Raw genomic sequence first — 16,757 nt, 5'->3', positions numbered from 1 at the left:
GAAAAAAGATCACGCGCAGTTGCAATTAATAATATGTAATAAAATATTATTGAAAGTATATTTTTCGTACTTTTGAGATCTACAGTTATGGATCTAGCACGGACACGAACAACAATTTGTGGATCTAGCACGGACTCGAACCAATCGGTCGTTTTACCGTGGCACTGGAAAGTGGATCCAGCCACGTAGTTCCGAAAACTCAATTATGGATCCAGTTAGCGCCACTGTACGGCGGGGAAAAAGCGTTCCCTAAAAAACGGGGGCATGACCCCTCTCATTCTTCTCTCTGCTTTCAATCACAAAATTTTAGCAGAACTGGCTGTAGACTGCACTAGTTCAGAGTTTATCTTTTTCTCTTCGCTTTGAAAAGAGAAAGATAAACTCTGAAATAGTGCAGCTAGTTCAGCTAAAAAGAACAGACTTTATATTTCAGTGACTCTATCTCACGAATAAGATTTTAGAACGAACTTTAATTGCCAGCAGTTGTTCCCGCCTTTCTTAGTTCATATGATTGAAAAGATTTGTAGTTTCTTATTTTGTTTTTCGTAAATGTTATAAATATTACGTTTTATAAAAAGAAACATGAGTAAAATAAGTCGAAAGCCGTTTTCAGCACCTAAAACTGCAGTCAAAAAGGCCAAATTTAGGTGATTAGTTTTGTTATTAAATTTAGCACATACTTATTAACCTCTTCATATACTTTTATTTCTATTATTTCTAATTTTATAATTTGACATAACATTATACTTTTTACTTATTACTTATTTTTATTTTTGTTTAAATAAATATCTCTACACGTTTAATAATTTTAAACAAATATTTATAAATCTATAACATTTTTTTCAATAAATTTTTACTACCGTTTATGCAATTTATACATAATGTACTATTATAACAAAATTATACCTTCCTTAACAACTTTACAATATTAAATCATTATCTTTATATAAAATTCTTTGTATCTAAAGAGGATTCTAAAATATTTATCTTGTCATATTTATAAACAGAGATGAAGGTGAAGAAAAACTTAGTTCATTTGAAGCGGAATTAGCCTCTATGGATTATGGGGATGATGATTTTTTAGATGAAACATTAGTAATTGGAGAGGTATGATTTAATTATATTTATGATATAGTATACTGTTCGATAATAATTTGTTGTTCTCCTAGTGAGTTTATATAGAACATGTTATATATATTATACTTATCTTATTAGAGAAATGAAACAAATTGGTATACCTGATTTATATATATATTTCTATTCTATTAATACTTAACAATTGTTTAAATTAATATTTAATAAACTAGGATATATCCAGGATAATATATATTTTCTGAATACTTTTTGATCGCTAAGTATACATAATATATATTAAATTTATTGTATTATTTATTATAACATGTAGATTATTTACTATATTTATTTATTATTTATTAATTGCTCTTTTTTTATATATTGCAGGGACCTGAACAAGAAAATACATCTGCAAAATGGAGCAGAGCCCCTCCACCACCTTTGAATCCACAAATTGATACATTAGCATTCCAGCAAATAGAAATTGATCATTATATAGGTAATAATTTTATTTTTGAAATATTTATTTATTAAATATAAAAAAAAATTCTAATGTTTAAAATTATAAATTTATATGTAGGTAAACCACTATCTGGAATGCCAGGTAGCAAAATAGGACCTGTACCCATAATGAGAATATTTGGCGTTACAGAACTTGGAAATTCTGTTTGCTGTCATGTCCATGGCTTTTGTCCTTATTTATTTGCATCAGCACCACCAAATTTTACAAACAATCACTGCAAGCCATTTAAGGTATATGTTTATTTCAAAAGAGAAAATTATTTTAATTGTAACAGTCTAAGTAATAATCAATATGAGAATTTGGCTAATATAGGAGGCTCTAAATCAAGCTGTGAAAAAAGATATGAAATCAAACCCTGATAACATACAAGAAGCTATCTTAGCAGTTGAACTAGTCTACAAACAATCAATGTATGGATATGGAGGAAATGATAAATTACCATTTTTAAAAATTACTGTGGCAGTTCCAAAATTAATAGCACCTTGCAAAAGATTATTAGAACAAGACACAGTTTACACTGCATTTAATTATCATTACAAAGCTTTTGAAAGCAACATTGATTTTGATATCAGGTATATATTAGTATATATTCTCTATCATACTTCTATTTTTATTAAATTGCACAATAAATATATGTATATATGGATATATATTTAAATATTCACACAGGTTCATGGTTGATACATCAGTGGTTGGCTGCTGTTGGATTGAATTACCACCAAAAAACTGGAAATTACGTGGCCAGTATGGTCATATGTTAGAGTTAACTACAAGATGTCAGTTGGAAGTAGATGTTGCATGGGATACCTTCATAGCTCATGCACCAGAAGGTGAATGGTCAAAACTGGCTCCGTTTAGGATTCTTAGTTTTGATATCGAATGTGCTGGACGCGAAGGTAATTATTATTATTTTTTATGCTTTTTCTTAATTTTAATGCTTTTTATTGCATGAATTATAATTATATATCTTTCTTGCAGGTATTTTCCCAGAAGCAAAACATGATCCAGTGATACAAATTGCTAATATGGTTATAAGACAAGGCGAGTCTGAACCATTTTTAAGGAATATTTTTACTCTTGAGACTTGTGCACCTATTGTTGGTTGTCAAGTACTGAGCTTTGAGAAAGAAAGTTTATTGTTGGAGGTAAATCGATTATAAACTATACTCACATGTAAAAAAAAATTTATTAATGAAGTCTACTGTAGAAAAAATATTTTTAATGTGATATTAATTGTTTATTAATAATATTTTCTTTTGCAAGAAATGGGCTGACTTTGTACGACAATTAGATCCTGACATTTTTACAGGATATAACATAAACAATTTTGATTTCCCGTACTTAATTAATCGTGCACAACATCTCAATGTTAAAAATTTCAATTTTCTTGGTCGAATAAAGAACATAAAGTCTGTTATTAAGGATCATGTATTGCAAAGCAAACAGTTGGGCCGTCGTGAAAATAAATCGATTAATTTTGAAGGAAGAGTTCCGTTCGATTTATTACTGGTAAGGTAATTTGTATGTAAGCATAATTTTTTTTACTACACTTCTTTTTTAAAATATGTTAATATGTTTTGGTCAGGTATTGGTCCGAGACTATAAATTGAGATCTTATTCTCTAAATGCTGTATCATATCATTTCCTTCAAGAACAAAAAGAAGATGTTCATCATAAAGATATTACGAGTCTACAAAACGGAAATTCGCAAACACGTCGACGGCTTGCTGTATATTGTTTAAAAGATGCATATTTGCCTCTCAGATTACTGGACAAACTAATGTGTATAATTATTTATATGGAAATGGCAAGAGTTACAGGCGTATCTATTTCTAGTTTATTGACCCGCGGGCAACAAATCAAAGTTGTTTCGCAACTTTTACGCAAGGTAATAAATTTAGAATTGTTGAAAGAAATAATTGCTTTAATGTTTAATTAAATTCATTTATTATCAGACCCGAGAGAAGGATTATTTGATGCCAGTACATCAAGGCCATGCTAGTGATGAACAATTCGAAGGAGCTACTGTCATTGAACCTAAACGTGGTTACTACAACGATCCAATAGCTACTTTAGATTTCAGTTCTTTGTATCCTAGCATTATCATGGCACATAATTTATGTTATACAACATTATTAACTGTTGTTAAAAGGAGAGAGCTAAATATTCAGGAGGATCAAATCACCACAACTCCTACTAATTCATTATTTATTAAGAGCACTGTAAGAAAAGGAATTCTTCCTGAAATTTTGGAACATTTGTTGTCAGCTAGAAAAAAAGCAAAAGCGGAATTAAAACAAGAAACGGATCCGTTGAAGCAAAAAGTACTCGATGGTAGACAGTATGCTTTAAAAGTATCAGCAAATTCAGTATATGGTTTTACAGGTGCACAAATGGGAAAGTTGCCATGTTTAGAAATATCTGCTGTAAGTGATTAATATTCACAAAATACATTTAACAAAAAAAAAAAGAACTTTGTAATATTTATTATAAAAAATGCAAAATATTTATAACAAATATTATTGTAGAGCGTTACCGCTTATGGACGAACTATGATAGAACAAACGAAACAAGAAGTGGAGAAGCATTTTCGAGTAGAAAATGGATACAAGAACGATGCAATAGTCATATATGGCGACACTGATTCCGTTATGGTAAAGTTTGGCGTGAAAGCTATAGAGGATGCAATGGAGCTCGGTAGAGAAGCGGCTGATTATGTGACATCCAAATTTATCAAACCTATAAAATTGGAATTTGAGAAAGTATATTTCCCATATCTATTGATTAACAAGAAACGTTATGCTGGCCTCTACTTCACGAAGCCTGATAAATATGACAAAATGGACTGCAAAGGCCTTGAAACGGTGCGCAGAGATAACTGTCCATTAGTCGCGAACATGATGAATACCTGTTTGCAAATATTGCTTATCGAAAGGTACAGTTCTTTATTCTTCACATAAATCATGTACATTTGTTATATAGATTATAACACAAATGAATATGTTATAGGAATCCCGATGCCGCTGTCGATTATGCTAAACAAGTTATAAGCGATCTTCTATGTAATCGTATCGATCTTTCTCAATTGGTCATTACGAAAGAACTGACAAAGACTGATTATGCGGCAAAGCAAGCGCATGTTGAGTTAGCAGCAAAGATGAAGAAACGAGACGCCGGAAATGCGCCAAAACTTGGTGACAGAGTAGCGTACGTATTTACAAGCGCAGCTAAAGGCACTCCTGCATATCAAAAGGCGGAAGATCCTGTTTACGCGTTGCAAAATAGCGTCCCGATAGACACAACTTATTATCTAGAAAACCAATTGGCAAAACCTCTTGTACGTATTTTTGAACCCATTCTTGGTGAGAAGGCAGAGTCGCTTCTCTTGAAAGGTGATCATACGCGCACAAAATGCATTGCTACTTCGCAAGTTGGAGCCCTCGCGGCCTTCACACGTAAAAAGGAGACTTGTTTGGGCTGTAAGGCTGTTTTACCATCAGATAGAGAAGATAAAGCAGTATGCAAGCATTGCGAATCTCAAGAGGCCGAATTATTTCACAACGAATTGCAAGCCCAACAAAAATTAGAAGAGAAATTCTCCAGACTGTGGGCAGAATGCCAAAGATGTCAAGGAAGTCTTCATCAAGAAGTTATATGTTCCAAGTTAGTTTTATGAATTTGTAATATTACACATTCTTTCTAAAGATAAATCTTAGAAAAAAAAGATATATTTGAATATTCAGTACATACAAAAACAATAAATACGAACGTAAGTTTCAAAATAATTATTTTCAAATATATGTGATTTCAGTCGTGATTGTCCAATATTTTACATGAGAGTAAAATCTCGAATGGATATGGCTGCAAAAGCAAAACGAATCCAAAAGTTTGGTATTCCCGAATGGTAGTAAAAAAAAAGAATTGCACTTATAGGTAAGGTTCATATTTTATAAGAGCTACTACTACACAATACTTTTTCTACAAATAACGAAATTACTGTTATTTACATAAGTCAATATTTTAAATATTTATTATGAAATAATATAGTATATATAATATCTCTGTTTGTTATATATTTTTCAGTATATAATTTATCAAAATTCAATATATGCTACTCAGTAAATATAATAAGTATTGGAAAATATATCACCCCAACTGTGATTTACTATTTGGCATATTTCTTACAAAATTATTACAAAAAATAATTATTTCAATTAAATAGAACCAGAATGTGATTCGGAGAATAAAACTTACATCAAATACATTTATGAAAATGATATCGCTTTTAAAACTAATATGATTTCTTCGTGACATTACTAATCCTATTTTATTCTTTCTTTTCTACGTTGTGTAATAATTTTTATAAATGTTAAAATGATACTGTGGTTGTCCTCATTTGCATTTAATTTCATTATATATTCGTTTTATTTGTATTATCATGTTTGGAAAAAGTATTTCACAATTTAAGATACATCGAGATAGTAGTATGCATAGATATGATTTGTATTCAATTATTCTTGTTTTACAAAATCAAATTTTTTTTCGAAAATTTATCTCGATTATGTACGATTTGTATATTTGGTATTTGTAGTTATATATTTATATCAATACGCGTGTATTCTCATTACAAATACATAATTTACAATTTTTATATCGAGTTTATTTATCATTGATTAAATAAATAGAACGATTATTTTAAACAATTTTTATATTATATATATATATATATTTATATATATATATATATATGTATATATGTAACTAACTGTTACTCGTATATATGTAGCAGTAACATATATGAGATATCTATTAGTGCAAACAATCTAAATGGAAAGAATTCTCTATAGAGTTATATTTTAAATCACTTGTAAAGATAAAATAATTCTCTTATTGCGCACTTAGCATTATGGAAAATAAAGTGCTTTCGTGAATGCTCTTGCTGTATAAATTGCAAGATATTTAAAATAGAATAATTACAATAAATAAATATCGCGTCCGGTGGCAATCCGATGACACGTTCAAAGTGACAGTCTTATGACTAGTCCCCTTGTAAGGCTTGAATATGAATTATACTGACATAATATTAATCATTTTCTACTCTGCAGTGCGTTTGACAACCAGTCCATTGCTTGATCGAGTCCTTCGCCTTTCGTCGCGGAAGTTTTAAATATTTGAAAGGTTCTATTCTTAAGAGCATCCAATCCAAGTGCTTGATGGACCTCTGCAACACTAAGGCATCCTGCCATATCCTGTTTGTTCGCTAATACCACCAAGATTGCACCTTGTAATTCTTCTTCCTATTTATAAAATATATTTTAAATCATACAGTATTGGTCATATATGTTTTTAAGAAATAACTATATTATAGTATAAAATAACATTATGCTTTATTATTTTAAGTGTGATATACATAAGACTATTCATAATAAAAGTATTACTTACTTGTAACATGAGAATTAATTCATCTTTTGATATGCCTATTCTATCTCTATCTGCTGAATCTACCACATAAATTATCGCATCTGTGTTTGAATAGTAACACCTCCAGTATGGTCTGAAATGAGAATATTTATGAAATATACAAAAATTGATATACATATATGCATGATAGAAAATTAAAAATAAATATACAATTTAAAATTTTGTAAGTTTGGAAACAAGCTTCTATACACACAAGTTCACAACATACCGTATACTCGTCTGACCACCAAGATCCCATACTTGGAACTTTAAATTTTTATAAGTAACTTGTTCTACATTGAACCCTATTGTTGGTATTGTAGTTACTACTTCGCCTACCTGCAACCTAATATATATAAACTATCAGTTACGGAATTTTTTATTCTTAATATATATATTACAACACATTTGAAATTTTATCATGTATATATCTAACTTATTAATGCAATAAGAATATATTTGATCAGTTAATAAAACTATTATATATTAATATAGAAGTATACAAAATGTATATTTCTATATAATATACAATAATTAAGAGGAGATATTTAAAATTAATCTTTAATAGCTTCTGGATATAAAGATAATTCATATCAAAATGATTTAGTAAGAGATACACATCACGTAAACACAAATGACAGTCCATCATTGATAAAAGATTGTCATGTAAACCTGTACAAAATTGTAGTCTTGCCGGCGCCGTCCAAACCCAGAATCAAAATACGCATCTCACGACTACCGAGTAGGTTACGAAAATAACTGAGCAACCCACCTGCAAAAAAATATACCGTCAGAATTTTGCATACACGATCGTAAAGATAACTCGGTAGCAGGTACAGTATAGCGCTCGCACAACGTGTCATATTTATTTTTACGGGATCAAAATCTAACCGTTATATGAATATGTATATTGAGAAACATCGGTCTTCGACTCACCCATGTTGACGAATTGTTAACTCAAAGTCATACAACGCGGCCCAATGTTTATTGTCAAACTTGCTAACCACAAACGTATCCAAATAACCGGGCCGCACGACCCTCCGTCCAGATACGGTCTACGGCCTACGGTCTACGGTTCACTCCGCTTTCAGGGCCGACAATCCCGGTTGTATGATTTTCAATGAACTCAACAGCTTGATAGCAAACGAATGTAATTGGGTTTTATTCTTAGAACCAACAAATCAACGTCGGGTATTAGTGGAAAATCTATGTTGGCAGCAGTATAAGCTGCATGGTGATTCTACACTTTTTATTCCTAAATATTTCTAAACGGGTTTTCATGAACGCATTTAGGAACATTACAATTATTAGGTCTGTTTTCAACTAGACTATACTCGGTTCTCTTGTATAGATTTATTTACGAACGCAAACCGGTGAATCTGTCACGTTGAACGTTCAACGTTGAACTGATGACGTTGAGAGTTCCGATGGTTCCGAGTTCCGATAGGGAAAACAATGTGTGTTGGTTAGAAATTTATTGAAACACAACTGTATCAATTAAGTTGCTTTAATTTCACAGAAACGTTACAAATAAACATTTATAGCAAGATATTATAATGCATACCGTTCTAACACGTGGAAATGCTATTTTAGCATATACGTTAAGTGTATCGGCTTGTCTCACATTTTGCTGTTTTCTTTCAACAGTTTTTATCGATTATAGAGCAAATGCAACATTAAATACGGTTAAAGTTGTTGTGTAAGTACGATAAATATGTCATAAAATTTTATTGTACCTCAATTAAATTATGCACACATTTCTGTCAAGAGATCCATATTGTCTCATCTTGTGCTTTACAAGAATATAAAATATGCATAATTTGAATTTAAACACCATTGCATAGCTTATCTATGTTTTAATATGTTGAAAATTAATGTTTGCTACTTGTGATCCTGTATAGTAATGCAATCGCTATAATAAATGTGCCTTGTTTTGCAGAAAGAACGTGCCAGATTATAGTGCATCGAGAGAAAAGAATGATCTGGGTTACTTAACTTTTGACTTACAAACTGATATCCTTTACATATACAATATTATATAAATATCTCTAACATTTATGTATTTAAAATAAAAAATTTAATTTATATATATAAATCCATTTGAACATATATTTTTTTCGCTTTATATATTTATAAAAAATATAGATTTTTGATAAAGAAAGATAAATTTATTTTATATTTTACTTTATAAAACAATACTACTAATAAACTTTATAGAATAATATTATGTAATATTAAATTTGTATATTTCTAATTTGCCTTACAAAACTTTACATCTTACTCCATTATTTAATTGGAATGTTAAGCAACTATTCTTATACCTCACAGCAGAATATCAGACATCAAATAATGAGTTTAATCAGGTTTGTTTTCACATTTATTAATTTGCAATATATATTCTGCATAATTTTATTTTATGTAAATGTTTTTTATTTTTTCATTGGCAGGTAGTGCTATGGGATAAGATAGTGCTTCGTGGAGACAATGCTGCACTTGATTTCAAGAATATGAACACAAAGTATTATTTTTGGGATGATGGCAAAGGTCTCAGGTAAAATATATAAAATTTATCAAATATGATTAATTATGAATATATAAAGGTTATATAAATTATATTTTTGTAATTTTCATTGATAAATTTGTAATATTAAATATATTGTCTATATGTATATATTTGTTTTTGCAGGGGAAATAAAAATATAACATTAACATTATCCTGGAACATTATACCAAATGCTGGATTATTACCTAGTATTAGTTCTCTTGGTTCTCATACTTTTGCATTCCCATCTGAATATACTACATTACGTGTATAACATATATTTAAATGTATACATGTTGTATATGTATGATTGTACAAGATTTTTTATTTAAGTTGCGTAAATTTCATGTACAATAAATGTAATGTTTATTTCTTCATGACTATTTTCTTATATTCAATAATATATTTGTTCATTATGCTGATTATATTTGTGATGCATTACTACTTTTTTCTGAAGGGTTATAAAATTTAAATATTGTATGAATTGTTTATTAAATTGTTAATTAAATGTATGAGTACCTCTAGAAATTGTAAATTAATTTTTATTTTACAAAATACTTGAGTTCTCTCTTCAAGGATATTTATATTTTTTCTGACTACTTTCGTTAAAATTCCTGATAATAAACATTTTACTCACAATTATTTTTATTTTATATATCATTAAATATGTATGTGTTAAACTTTATTTTTATTACTATTTGAAGCATCTTGTATGTTACTATCTTTCTGTTTTTCATCTGCACTTGATTCATCATCATCTCCATCTTCATCATCATTTTCATCCTCATCCTCATCTTCATCTTCATCATCATCATCTCCATCTTCATCATCATCTTCATCCTCATCTTCATCATTATTGACATAAGTACCAGTTCCAAAGCAAGAATCTTGATTTCCTATTACAAAAACAAATATGTTTTATATATAAATATATAAAAAAATATGCACGAAAATATATTGAACTCTTTGAAATCTTAAAACTTTCATTAGAATAAAAAATCTTAATTTACCATAATCATATCCATTTTCATCATCAGATTCAGATAGACCACCTTGATTTTGCCTACCAAATTTGTGGCTTCTTGCTATAAAAAGCATACAGTAAATTATATATATATATAACATATATAATCTTTATTTAAAGCAATCTCTGTTCAATACTTACTGGACATGCTCAAATCCTTAGTCTGGGATGTTTCGTAGCTACATTTTGGGCATGGAATAGGCTTATTCTTCTCATATTTAAAACCTTTTCTCCGAACATGATCCTCACAATAACACGTTTTACATCTGAGGCAGGAGTATTGTCCTAAACGATTACATGATTGACCTAAAAATGTTAAAGGTACGGAGTGTTAAAATTCAATCTACATGCATGTGTGTGTGTATATATAATCCAAATTAAATTCAGAATAAAAAGTGCAATATTTCTTATTGCAGTTGTTACATTTAAAACTTTCTGCTTCCAGTACTTGGCAGGATGCTTGATGCTCAAATTGATCATCTTCGCATAAAAAGCAATCACAGAATGAGCACTTGAATATCCTTCCACCGTGATCCCAAACTCCTCTCTCACATTCCTGACAAACAGCATCCATCAGTGGACAAACGCAAGCATGAGAGGTCAGACAACGTCTTCCATGGCAAACCCAAGCTTCACAATAATCACATATAGCTCCCTAAAACAATGAATTATAAAACTATATTACACTATTATATATTGTTATATATAAATGCTATACTTGAAGTAATGCTTTTATTGATGTTTTAATTTGACAAAAATATAGATTTACTTGCCACCATTCCTAATCCTGTGGTGAAGATGCCAGGATGACGTACTACACAGTCTCCTGTTTTTAACATGCATTTTATTTTGCCACAATGTGCGCACATGGGCAAACGTTGCAGACTCTGACAAAAGTAGCAGAAGGCTCGGCTCTTTTGCTTTTTATTACATTTGTCGCATTCCTGATACATATAGCATGAATGTAATCGTTATATTAGATGTATAATATTTTTAGATTATATTTTCTGCATATATAATATCGACAAAAATTTACCATTACAGAGTTGCAAGGAAATTTTGCCAAGTCTACTTGCTCCTTAGCAGCTCTGATTTCTTTCTGCCGAAGTTTTTGCTTCTCGGCTTTCTTTCTCTGACCAGTTTTCTTTTTTGGCATTTTGTCCTATTAAAACACGTTAATTTTCGATGTTAAACTCTACTTACGATACTGTTGACTCGTGCAAATCATATGTCTGACAATGAGAGATGAGAGGTTACGGTTTTGAACACACATCACACATCAGTACGAATTACGAATAAGCAGTATTGCGATTTTGGCGGTTTGTAATGGCTCGCGTTGTAGAATTGAATTGAACAACAATTGTTCGATAAAATTTTTTGCAATTTAACAGTTATTTGTAAAGTGCAGATTATTTAATTTACGAAAATTAGCTCTTTTAAAGCTGATCTGTCTAATGGAAGTGTCAGATGGTAAGAAAAACCGTGAAATAGTTTTGGAAAATGACACGAGACAAAAATCACCGCACCCCGTTGAATCTCTGTTATTATTAGATAACACATTATTGTGTAATATAGAACCTGACAATAACTTAGTTGCTCTGCATACCTGCTACGATCCTTCTCAGAAACACAATATCTCAGCACAAGAGCGGACGCAAGATACTAAAACTTCAACTGTTCCATCAAATGTATCTCCCAACATAAATGAATGGCAAGATGAATCATTAATGAATCAAGTATTTGCTCAGTTCGAATTGCAGGATGAAAAAGAAATGATTGTAGAAGATTGTAATAATATTAGTAATTTTGATATATTTGATACATTTTGTGAAGAAGAGACAAATTCTGAATTATCTAATGTCAAAGATCAAAGCATTCAACGAAAGAAAAATTCAATCAAAGAAAAAAGTTCTTTAGATGAAGGGAATAAAAATATATCATGCCAAGATAAATTGGCTAATATATCATATTTATATATCACAAATTTTGATGATACTTTGAATGATGGTCTTTCTAAGGAAGATGATAATAAATCACCAATTTTAAAATCAAGATCTAGAAGTTTAAATATAAAATACACAAAACCAAGAAAACAATTATGTTTAAGAAATATTGAATTACAATCAAAAATGACAAAAAATGAAAATAGTTCCACAGAGTGTTCTTTATTTTATGACTTACCACATACTGTCAAAAAATTGATTCAAGAAGTTAAAGGCATTTATGAATTATATCGTAAGTTGCAATTGTATAAATTGATAAAATTTTAATGTATTTGTATGAAAATATAAATTTATTTAATTATTTTTTGACACAGAATGGCAAGATGAATGTTTAAAATTAGCTATTAGAACTAAAAAAAATTTAATTTATGCTCTACCAACAAGTGGTGGCAAAACTTTAGTTGCAGAGATATTAATGTTCAGGGAAATTATATGCAATAAGAAAAATACAATTTTCATACTGCCATATGTGGCTTTGGTGCAGGAAAAGGTATGATATTTTAAAGTAACATATCACAGAATACATTTATGTAAGATCTTATATAATATATAATTAATTGAGCTCATAAATTTATATTTATATATAGGTTCAATCAATGGCTATATTAGCATTAAAATTAGGTTTTCTAATTGAGGAATATGCTGGTACAAAAGGACGTTATCCACCAATTAAACGGCGGAGAAAAAATAGCATCTACATATGTACCATAGAAAAAGCTTTGGGACTTATAAATAGTTTAATAGAAACAAACCGCTTAGCTGAGGTCAGTTGAAATATTATTAGTTAATTACCACAATTATATATAGTTAAATAAAAATCTAATGTGCAAAAAATTTATTTTAGATTGGTATTATAGTCATTGATGAGTTACATTTACTTGGAGAGTCTGGAGGAAGAGGTGCTACATTAGAAGGACTTCTTACAAAGATAATGTTCTTTAGTGGTAATTACAAACATTTAAATAAAATTATATAGGAGATATTTCCTAAAAATTATCTTTTTTAGATACGATACGTTTGATTGGAATGAGTGCAACAATAGGTAACTTAAAGGAAGTTGCACAATTTCTTAATGCAGACACGTATTCGCAAAATTTTCGCCCAGTTAAAATAACGGAGTATGTGAAATGTGAGAATGATACCTGGGTAGTCAATTTGAGTAAAGAAGAATTATTAGTACATATAAACAGCAATGATTACAAGGTGATTTCATTATATTTTATTTACTTTGTGTATAATAGATAATATATTAAATAATAAATTAATACTTCTGTTATAAAGTACTCAGATGATATAGCAATGCTAGATCCAGATAGAATTGGAGGGTTGGTAATGGAAGTAATACCAAATGATTCATGTCTTATATTCTGCTCAAGTCGAAAAAACTGCGAAAACGTGGCTTTACTATTAGTTAAAGTTTTGCCTAAGTAAGACATTGTTTCTCAATTTTACTTATTTTAAATATTATTTACAAGAAAAATGTATTAATTATATACAAGATTATATTGTGAACGTCAAAATTATCGTTTTAGAAGTTTGAGTAATTACAAAGTAGAAAAAAAAAGAACTTTGTTAGATGCGCTTAAGACTGAAGAAGATTTATGCCCTATTTTGCGCAAAACTGTCAAATATGGTATCGCTTATCATCACTCTGGTCTTACATCCGAAGAACGACGTTTGTTAGAAGATGCTTTTAGAGAAGGTACTCTATGTGTAATATGTTGCACATCAACTTTAGCAGCTGGTGTCAATTTGCCAGCAAGAAGGGTAATTCATCAAAATAATATAAAATGCATCTAATGTCATTATTATGGTTGCTCATAATATTATCTTTTAGGTCATATTACGTAGTCCTTATATTGGTAATCAGTTCTTGAATTTAAGTAGATATAAACAAATGATTGGCCGGGCTGGTCGCGCTGGTATGGGAGTTTTAGGAGAAAGTATACTTATTTGCAAAAGATCTGAGATGAGTAAAGTAAAAATTTTTGTAAAAAAAATACTTAAAATGATATAATCGATTTTAATTATTCACCGCTTAAGAACTAATGATTTATGTCACAGGTGAAAGATCTCTTGATCTCTCAAATGGATGATTCATTGAGTAGTTTGTATATAGAAAACGATAGAGGGATCAACAATTTAATTTTGAGTGCAATACAATTAAATATGGCAACAACTAGGTCTGAATTGCATAAATTGGCAGCTGCAACTTTACTTAATATTCAACAAAATAAAATAGGCGTTAATATGAGAGCAATCACAGACGAAACGATAACGGCGTTATTAAAATGTAGCGTGATAAAAGTAAAAAGTAAAGGTCGTAATATTGGTAATTCTAATGTAACTGTTGTCATTCCATCTCAAGAACCAATGCACATGGAAAAATCATCAGTCAAAAAAGGAATAAAAACGATCGCTTTTACTAGTGAAACTGAGTTTCAACTTTGTGATTTGGGACAAGCTGCAATGAAAGGTGAGAGTAGATTTTCATTAATTTTGCATATTTGTGTTTTTATAACATTTTATATTTTTATATTCATTATAGGACCAATTGATTTAAAAACTGCATACATTTTGTATGAGGATTTAAAAACAGCTCAAAAGCATTTAATTTTAATTGATAATCTTCATCTCTTATATCTTGTTACACCTTATGACATTGTATCACAAATCACTCCCATTGGCAATATTTATTATAATGTGGTAATGATATTGTTTGTGTGGTTTTATATATTAAAATATATACATTACAAATATTATATGCATCATCAGTATTATATATGTGCCTTGCATTGTTATTTAAGATAATGGATTTGAGTGAAAGTCAAATGCAAGTAGCTCGGCTTTTGGGAATAACGGAAGCTACAGCAAATAAATTACGTGACGGTATAATGCCTAAGGTAAATTACTTGTTAAATAATTTAAATTACATTTCAGTATTGCACTTTATTAAAAAAAAATTTGATTATAGTCTGTTGAGAAGAGAGTGGCTCACAGATTTTATGTGACCTTAATAGTACATGAATTGTGGAATCATCATTCAGTTTATTCTGTCGCTGAGAAATATCAAGTTAATAGAGGTGTTATACAAAATCTTCTAAATGCAGTCTCAATGTTTGCATCTTCTGTAGTAAGATTTTGCCAGGTAAACAAATGATTTATTACAAAATTATCCTGATAATAAAGATATGATAGGAAAAAAACATCTTATATATTAAAATTATTTTATAGGAACTACCCGAGTTTTGGGCATTTACTGAAATGTTGAATACATTCAGTAAAAAGTTATCTTATTGTTGTCCATCAGAGTTAGAAACATTGATGGAACTTCCTTCAGTTAAAATAGTAAGAGAGTTAATTACTATTTTAGTTATTTATATATTTCTCCTATTTTAAATATTAAAATAATTAAAAATAAAATTGTATATATGCATCTATTTTTACACATATTTTGTTGTAGGGTAGAGCTCGCCAATTGTATAAGGCTGGTTATCGAAATTTACAATCTATAGTAAAAGCTGATGCAAGAGAAATAAAGGAAAAAATACCATATTTAAGTAATAAAATGATCATACAAATTATTGCTGCAGCTAAAGTAAGTCATTATATAACTGATAACTTATTAATAAAAATATTCAATTTTGTGTTACTCATAATAAATTTCAGCTTTTAATATTGCAAAGAGCAGAAGATTTAAAAGATGAGTGGGAAGACGTTCTAGATGGTATACATATGAGTCAGATAATAGATCTATAAATTTTGTATATAATAATTATTAATAACTTTAAAAAAATATTTATTCCAAAACTTTAAATCGTGTGAATATTTAATTTCACGAATTTGACAAATATGAACAAAAATGAATAAGTTTGTTATTAAAATTGTGTTGACAATATATTTTATGTAACAAAAATCATTGAATATATATATATATGCAATTAAGAAATAAAATAAATTAATTTTTTATAAATTATATATTCATAACACTTGTTATAAATAATACATAATATTATAAACATCAACTTTATGCTTATAATTTGTGCCTAATGGACCAGTGTGCTTTAAAGAATAGCACATTGTTTAAGCAGGCACATAGAGTAATCATCCAACAAATGTTTGATATATACT

At 29.3% G+C, this 16,757-nt stretch overlaps 5 protein-coding genes across 6 annotated transcripts; 3 read left to right on the top strand and 2 right to left on the bottom strand.

Annotated features, from left to right (window-relative positions):
- Positions 1-318: 318 nt before the first annotated feature.
- Positions 319-7,045, top strand: Pold1 (DNA polymerase delta 1, catalytic subunit). Its single transcript, XM_072888373.1, has 14 exons — positions 319-647; positions 1,008-1,107; positions 1,462-1,573; positions 1,655-1,827; positions 1,910-2,169; positions 2,267-2,493; positions 2,576-2,742; positions 2,861-3,106; positions 3,183-3,485; positions 3,553-4,023; positions 4,126-4,532; positions 4,607-5,260; positions 5,409-5,530; positions 6,703-7,045. Exons 1-13 carry the CDS (start codon positions 583-585, stop codon positions 5,503-5,505), a joined length of 3,282 nt encoding a protein of 1,093 aa, XP_072744474.1. The 5' UTR covers positions 319-582; the 3' UTR covers positions 5,506-5,530; positions 6,703-7,045.
- On the bottom strand, positions 5,310-8,142 carry Arl1 (ADP ribosylation factor-like 1). The gene is made up of 5 exons (XM_072888385.1): positions 7,994-8,142; positions 7,730-7,829; positions 7,287-7,403; positions 7,040-7,151; positions 5,310-6,894 (listed from the first exon to the last, which is right to left on the bottom strand). The coding sequence occupies exons 1-5, from the start codon at positions 7,995-7,997 to the stop codon at positions 6,685-6,687; spliced, it is 543 nt and encodes a 180-aa protein (XP_072744486.1). The 5' UTR covers positions 7,998-8,142; the 3' UTR covers positions 5,310-6,684.
- Positions 8,143-8,450: 308 nt separating this feature from the next.
- Spase22-23 (Signal peptidase complex subunit Spase22-23) lies at positions 8,451-9,873 on the top strand. Its single transcript, XM_072896609.1, has 5 exons — positions 8,451-8,756; positions 8,997-9,072; positions 9,334-9,420; positions 9,505-9,608; positions 9,744-9,873. The coding sequence occupies exons 1-5, from the start codon at positions 8,614-8,616 to the stop codon at positions 9,871-9,873; spliced, it is 540 nt and encodes a 179-aa protein (XP_072752710.1). The 5' UTR covers positions 8,451-8,613.
- Positions 9,653-12,332, bottom strand: Noa36 (zinc finger protein 330 homolog Noa36). The gene is made up of 7 exons (XM_072896595.1): positions 12,230-12,332; positions 11,660-11,785; positions 11,393-11,567; positions 11,047-11,274; positions 10,765-10,929; positions 10,610-10,684; positions 9,653-10,495 (listed from the first exon to the last, which is right to left on the bottom strand). The coding sequence occupies exons 2-7, from the start codon at positions 11,777-11,779 to the stop codon at positions 10,275-10,277; spliced, it is 984 nt and encodes a 327-aa protein (XP_072752696.1). The 5' UTR covers positions 11,780-11,785; positions 12,230-12,332; the 3' UTR covers positions 9,653-10,274.
- Positions 12,078-16,729, top strand: Mus301 (mutagen-sensitive 301). 2 transcript variants are annotated; one of them, XR_012047105.1, is made up of 15 exons: positions 12,078-12,858; positions 12,941-13,116; positions 13,214-13,390; positions 13,471-13,570; positions 13,633-13,829; positions 13,908-14,053; positions 14,159-14,393; positions 14,464-14,604; positions 14,691-15,102; positions 15,175-15,332; positions 15,434-15,529; positions 15,601-15,774; positions 15,861-15,974; positions 16,095-16,224; positions 16,296-16,412. XR_012047105.1 is itself a non-coding variant. In XM_072896519.1 (15 exons), the coding sequence occupies exons 1-15, from the start codon at positions 12,078-12,080 to the stop codon at positions 16,383-16,385; spliced, it is 3,132 nt and encodes a 1,043-aa protein (XP_072752620.1). In that variant the 3' UTR covers positions 16,386-16,729. The 2 variants fall into 2 exon arrangements, 1 of the variants encoding a protein (XP_072752620.1); XM_072896519.1 differs by having other exon boundaries at positions 16,090-16,224; positions 16,296-16,729.
- Positions 16,730-16,757: the final 28 nt, after the last annotated feature.

The sequence above is a fragment of the Anoplolepis gracilipes genome, chromosome 1, assembly GCF_047496725.1.
Source record: "Anoplolepis gracilipes chromosome 1, ASM4749672v1, whole genome shotgun sequence".
NCBI classification, from domain to species: Eukaryota; Metazoa; Arthropoda; class Insecta; order Hymenoptera; family Formicidae; genus Anoplolepis; species Anoplolepis gracilipes.
The sequence above is the reverse complement of the archived record's forward strand: the minus strand, read 5'-3'. Positions and strand labels throughout refer to the sequence as shown.

Coding starts and splice junctions, on each gene's coding strand:
- Spase22-23 (XM_072896609.1), top strand. CDS start 8,614: ATGCATACCGTTCTAACACGTGGAAATGCTATTTTAGCATATACGTTA. Junction 9,073..9,333: donor CTTTTGACTTACAAACTGAT/ATCCTTTACATA, acceptor AAAACTTTACAT/CTTACTCCATTATTTAATTG. Junction 9,421..9,504: donor CAAATAATGAGTTTAATCAG/GTTTGTTTTCAC, acceptor TTTCATTGGCAG/GTAGTGCTATGGGATAAGAT.
- Mus301 (XM_072896519.1), top strand. CDS start 12,078: ATGGAAGTGTCAGATGGTAAGAAAAACCGTGAAATAGTTTTGGAAAAT. Junction 13,830..13,907: donor TAAACAGCAATGATTACAAG/GTGATTTCATTA, acceptor TCTGTTATAAAG/TACTCAGATGATATAGCAAT. Junction 15,530..15,600: donor GTGACGGTATAATGCCTAAG/GTAAATTACTTG, acceptor ATTTGATTATAG/TCTGTTGAGAAGAGAGTGGC.
- Noa36 (XM_072896595.1), bottom strand. CDS start 11,779: ATGCCAAAAAAGAAAACTGGTCAGAGAAAGAAAGCCGAGAAGCAAAAA. Junction 11,275..11,392: donor AGGATTAGGAATGGTGGCAA/GTAAATCTATAT, acceptor TGTTTTAGGGAG/CTATATGTGATTATTGTGAA. Junction 10,930..11,046: donor GGAAGCAGAAAGTTTTAAAT/GTAACAACTGCA, acceptor TAACATTTTTAG/GTCAATCATGTAATCGTTTA.
- Arl1 (XM_072888385.1), bottom strand. Junction 7,404..7,729: donor AAGACTACAATTTTGTACAG/GTTTACATGACA, acceptor TATATATATTAG/GTTGCAGGTAGGCGAAGTAG. Junction 6,895..7,039: donor AATTAATTCTCATGTTACAA/GTAAGTAATACT, acceptor TTTTATAAATAG/GAAGAAGAATTACAAGGTGC.
- Pold1 (XM_072888373.1), top strand. CDS start 583: ATGAGTAAAATAAGTCGAAAGCCGTTTTCAGCACCTAAAACTGCAGTC. Junction 3,486..3,552: donor TTTCGCAACTTTTACGCAAG/GTAATAAATTTA, acceptor ATTTATTATCAG/ACCCGAGAGAAGGATTATTT. Junction 4,533..4,606: donor CAAATATTGCTTATCGAAAG/GTACAGTTCTTT, acceptor AATATGTTATAG/GAATCCCGATGCCGCTGTCG.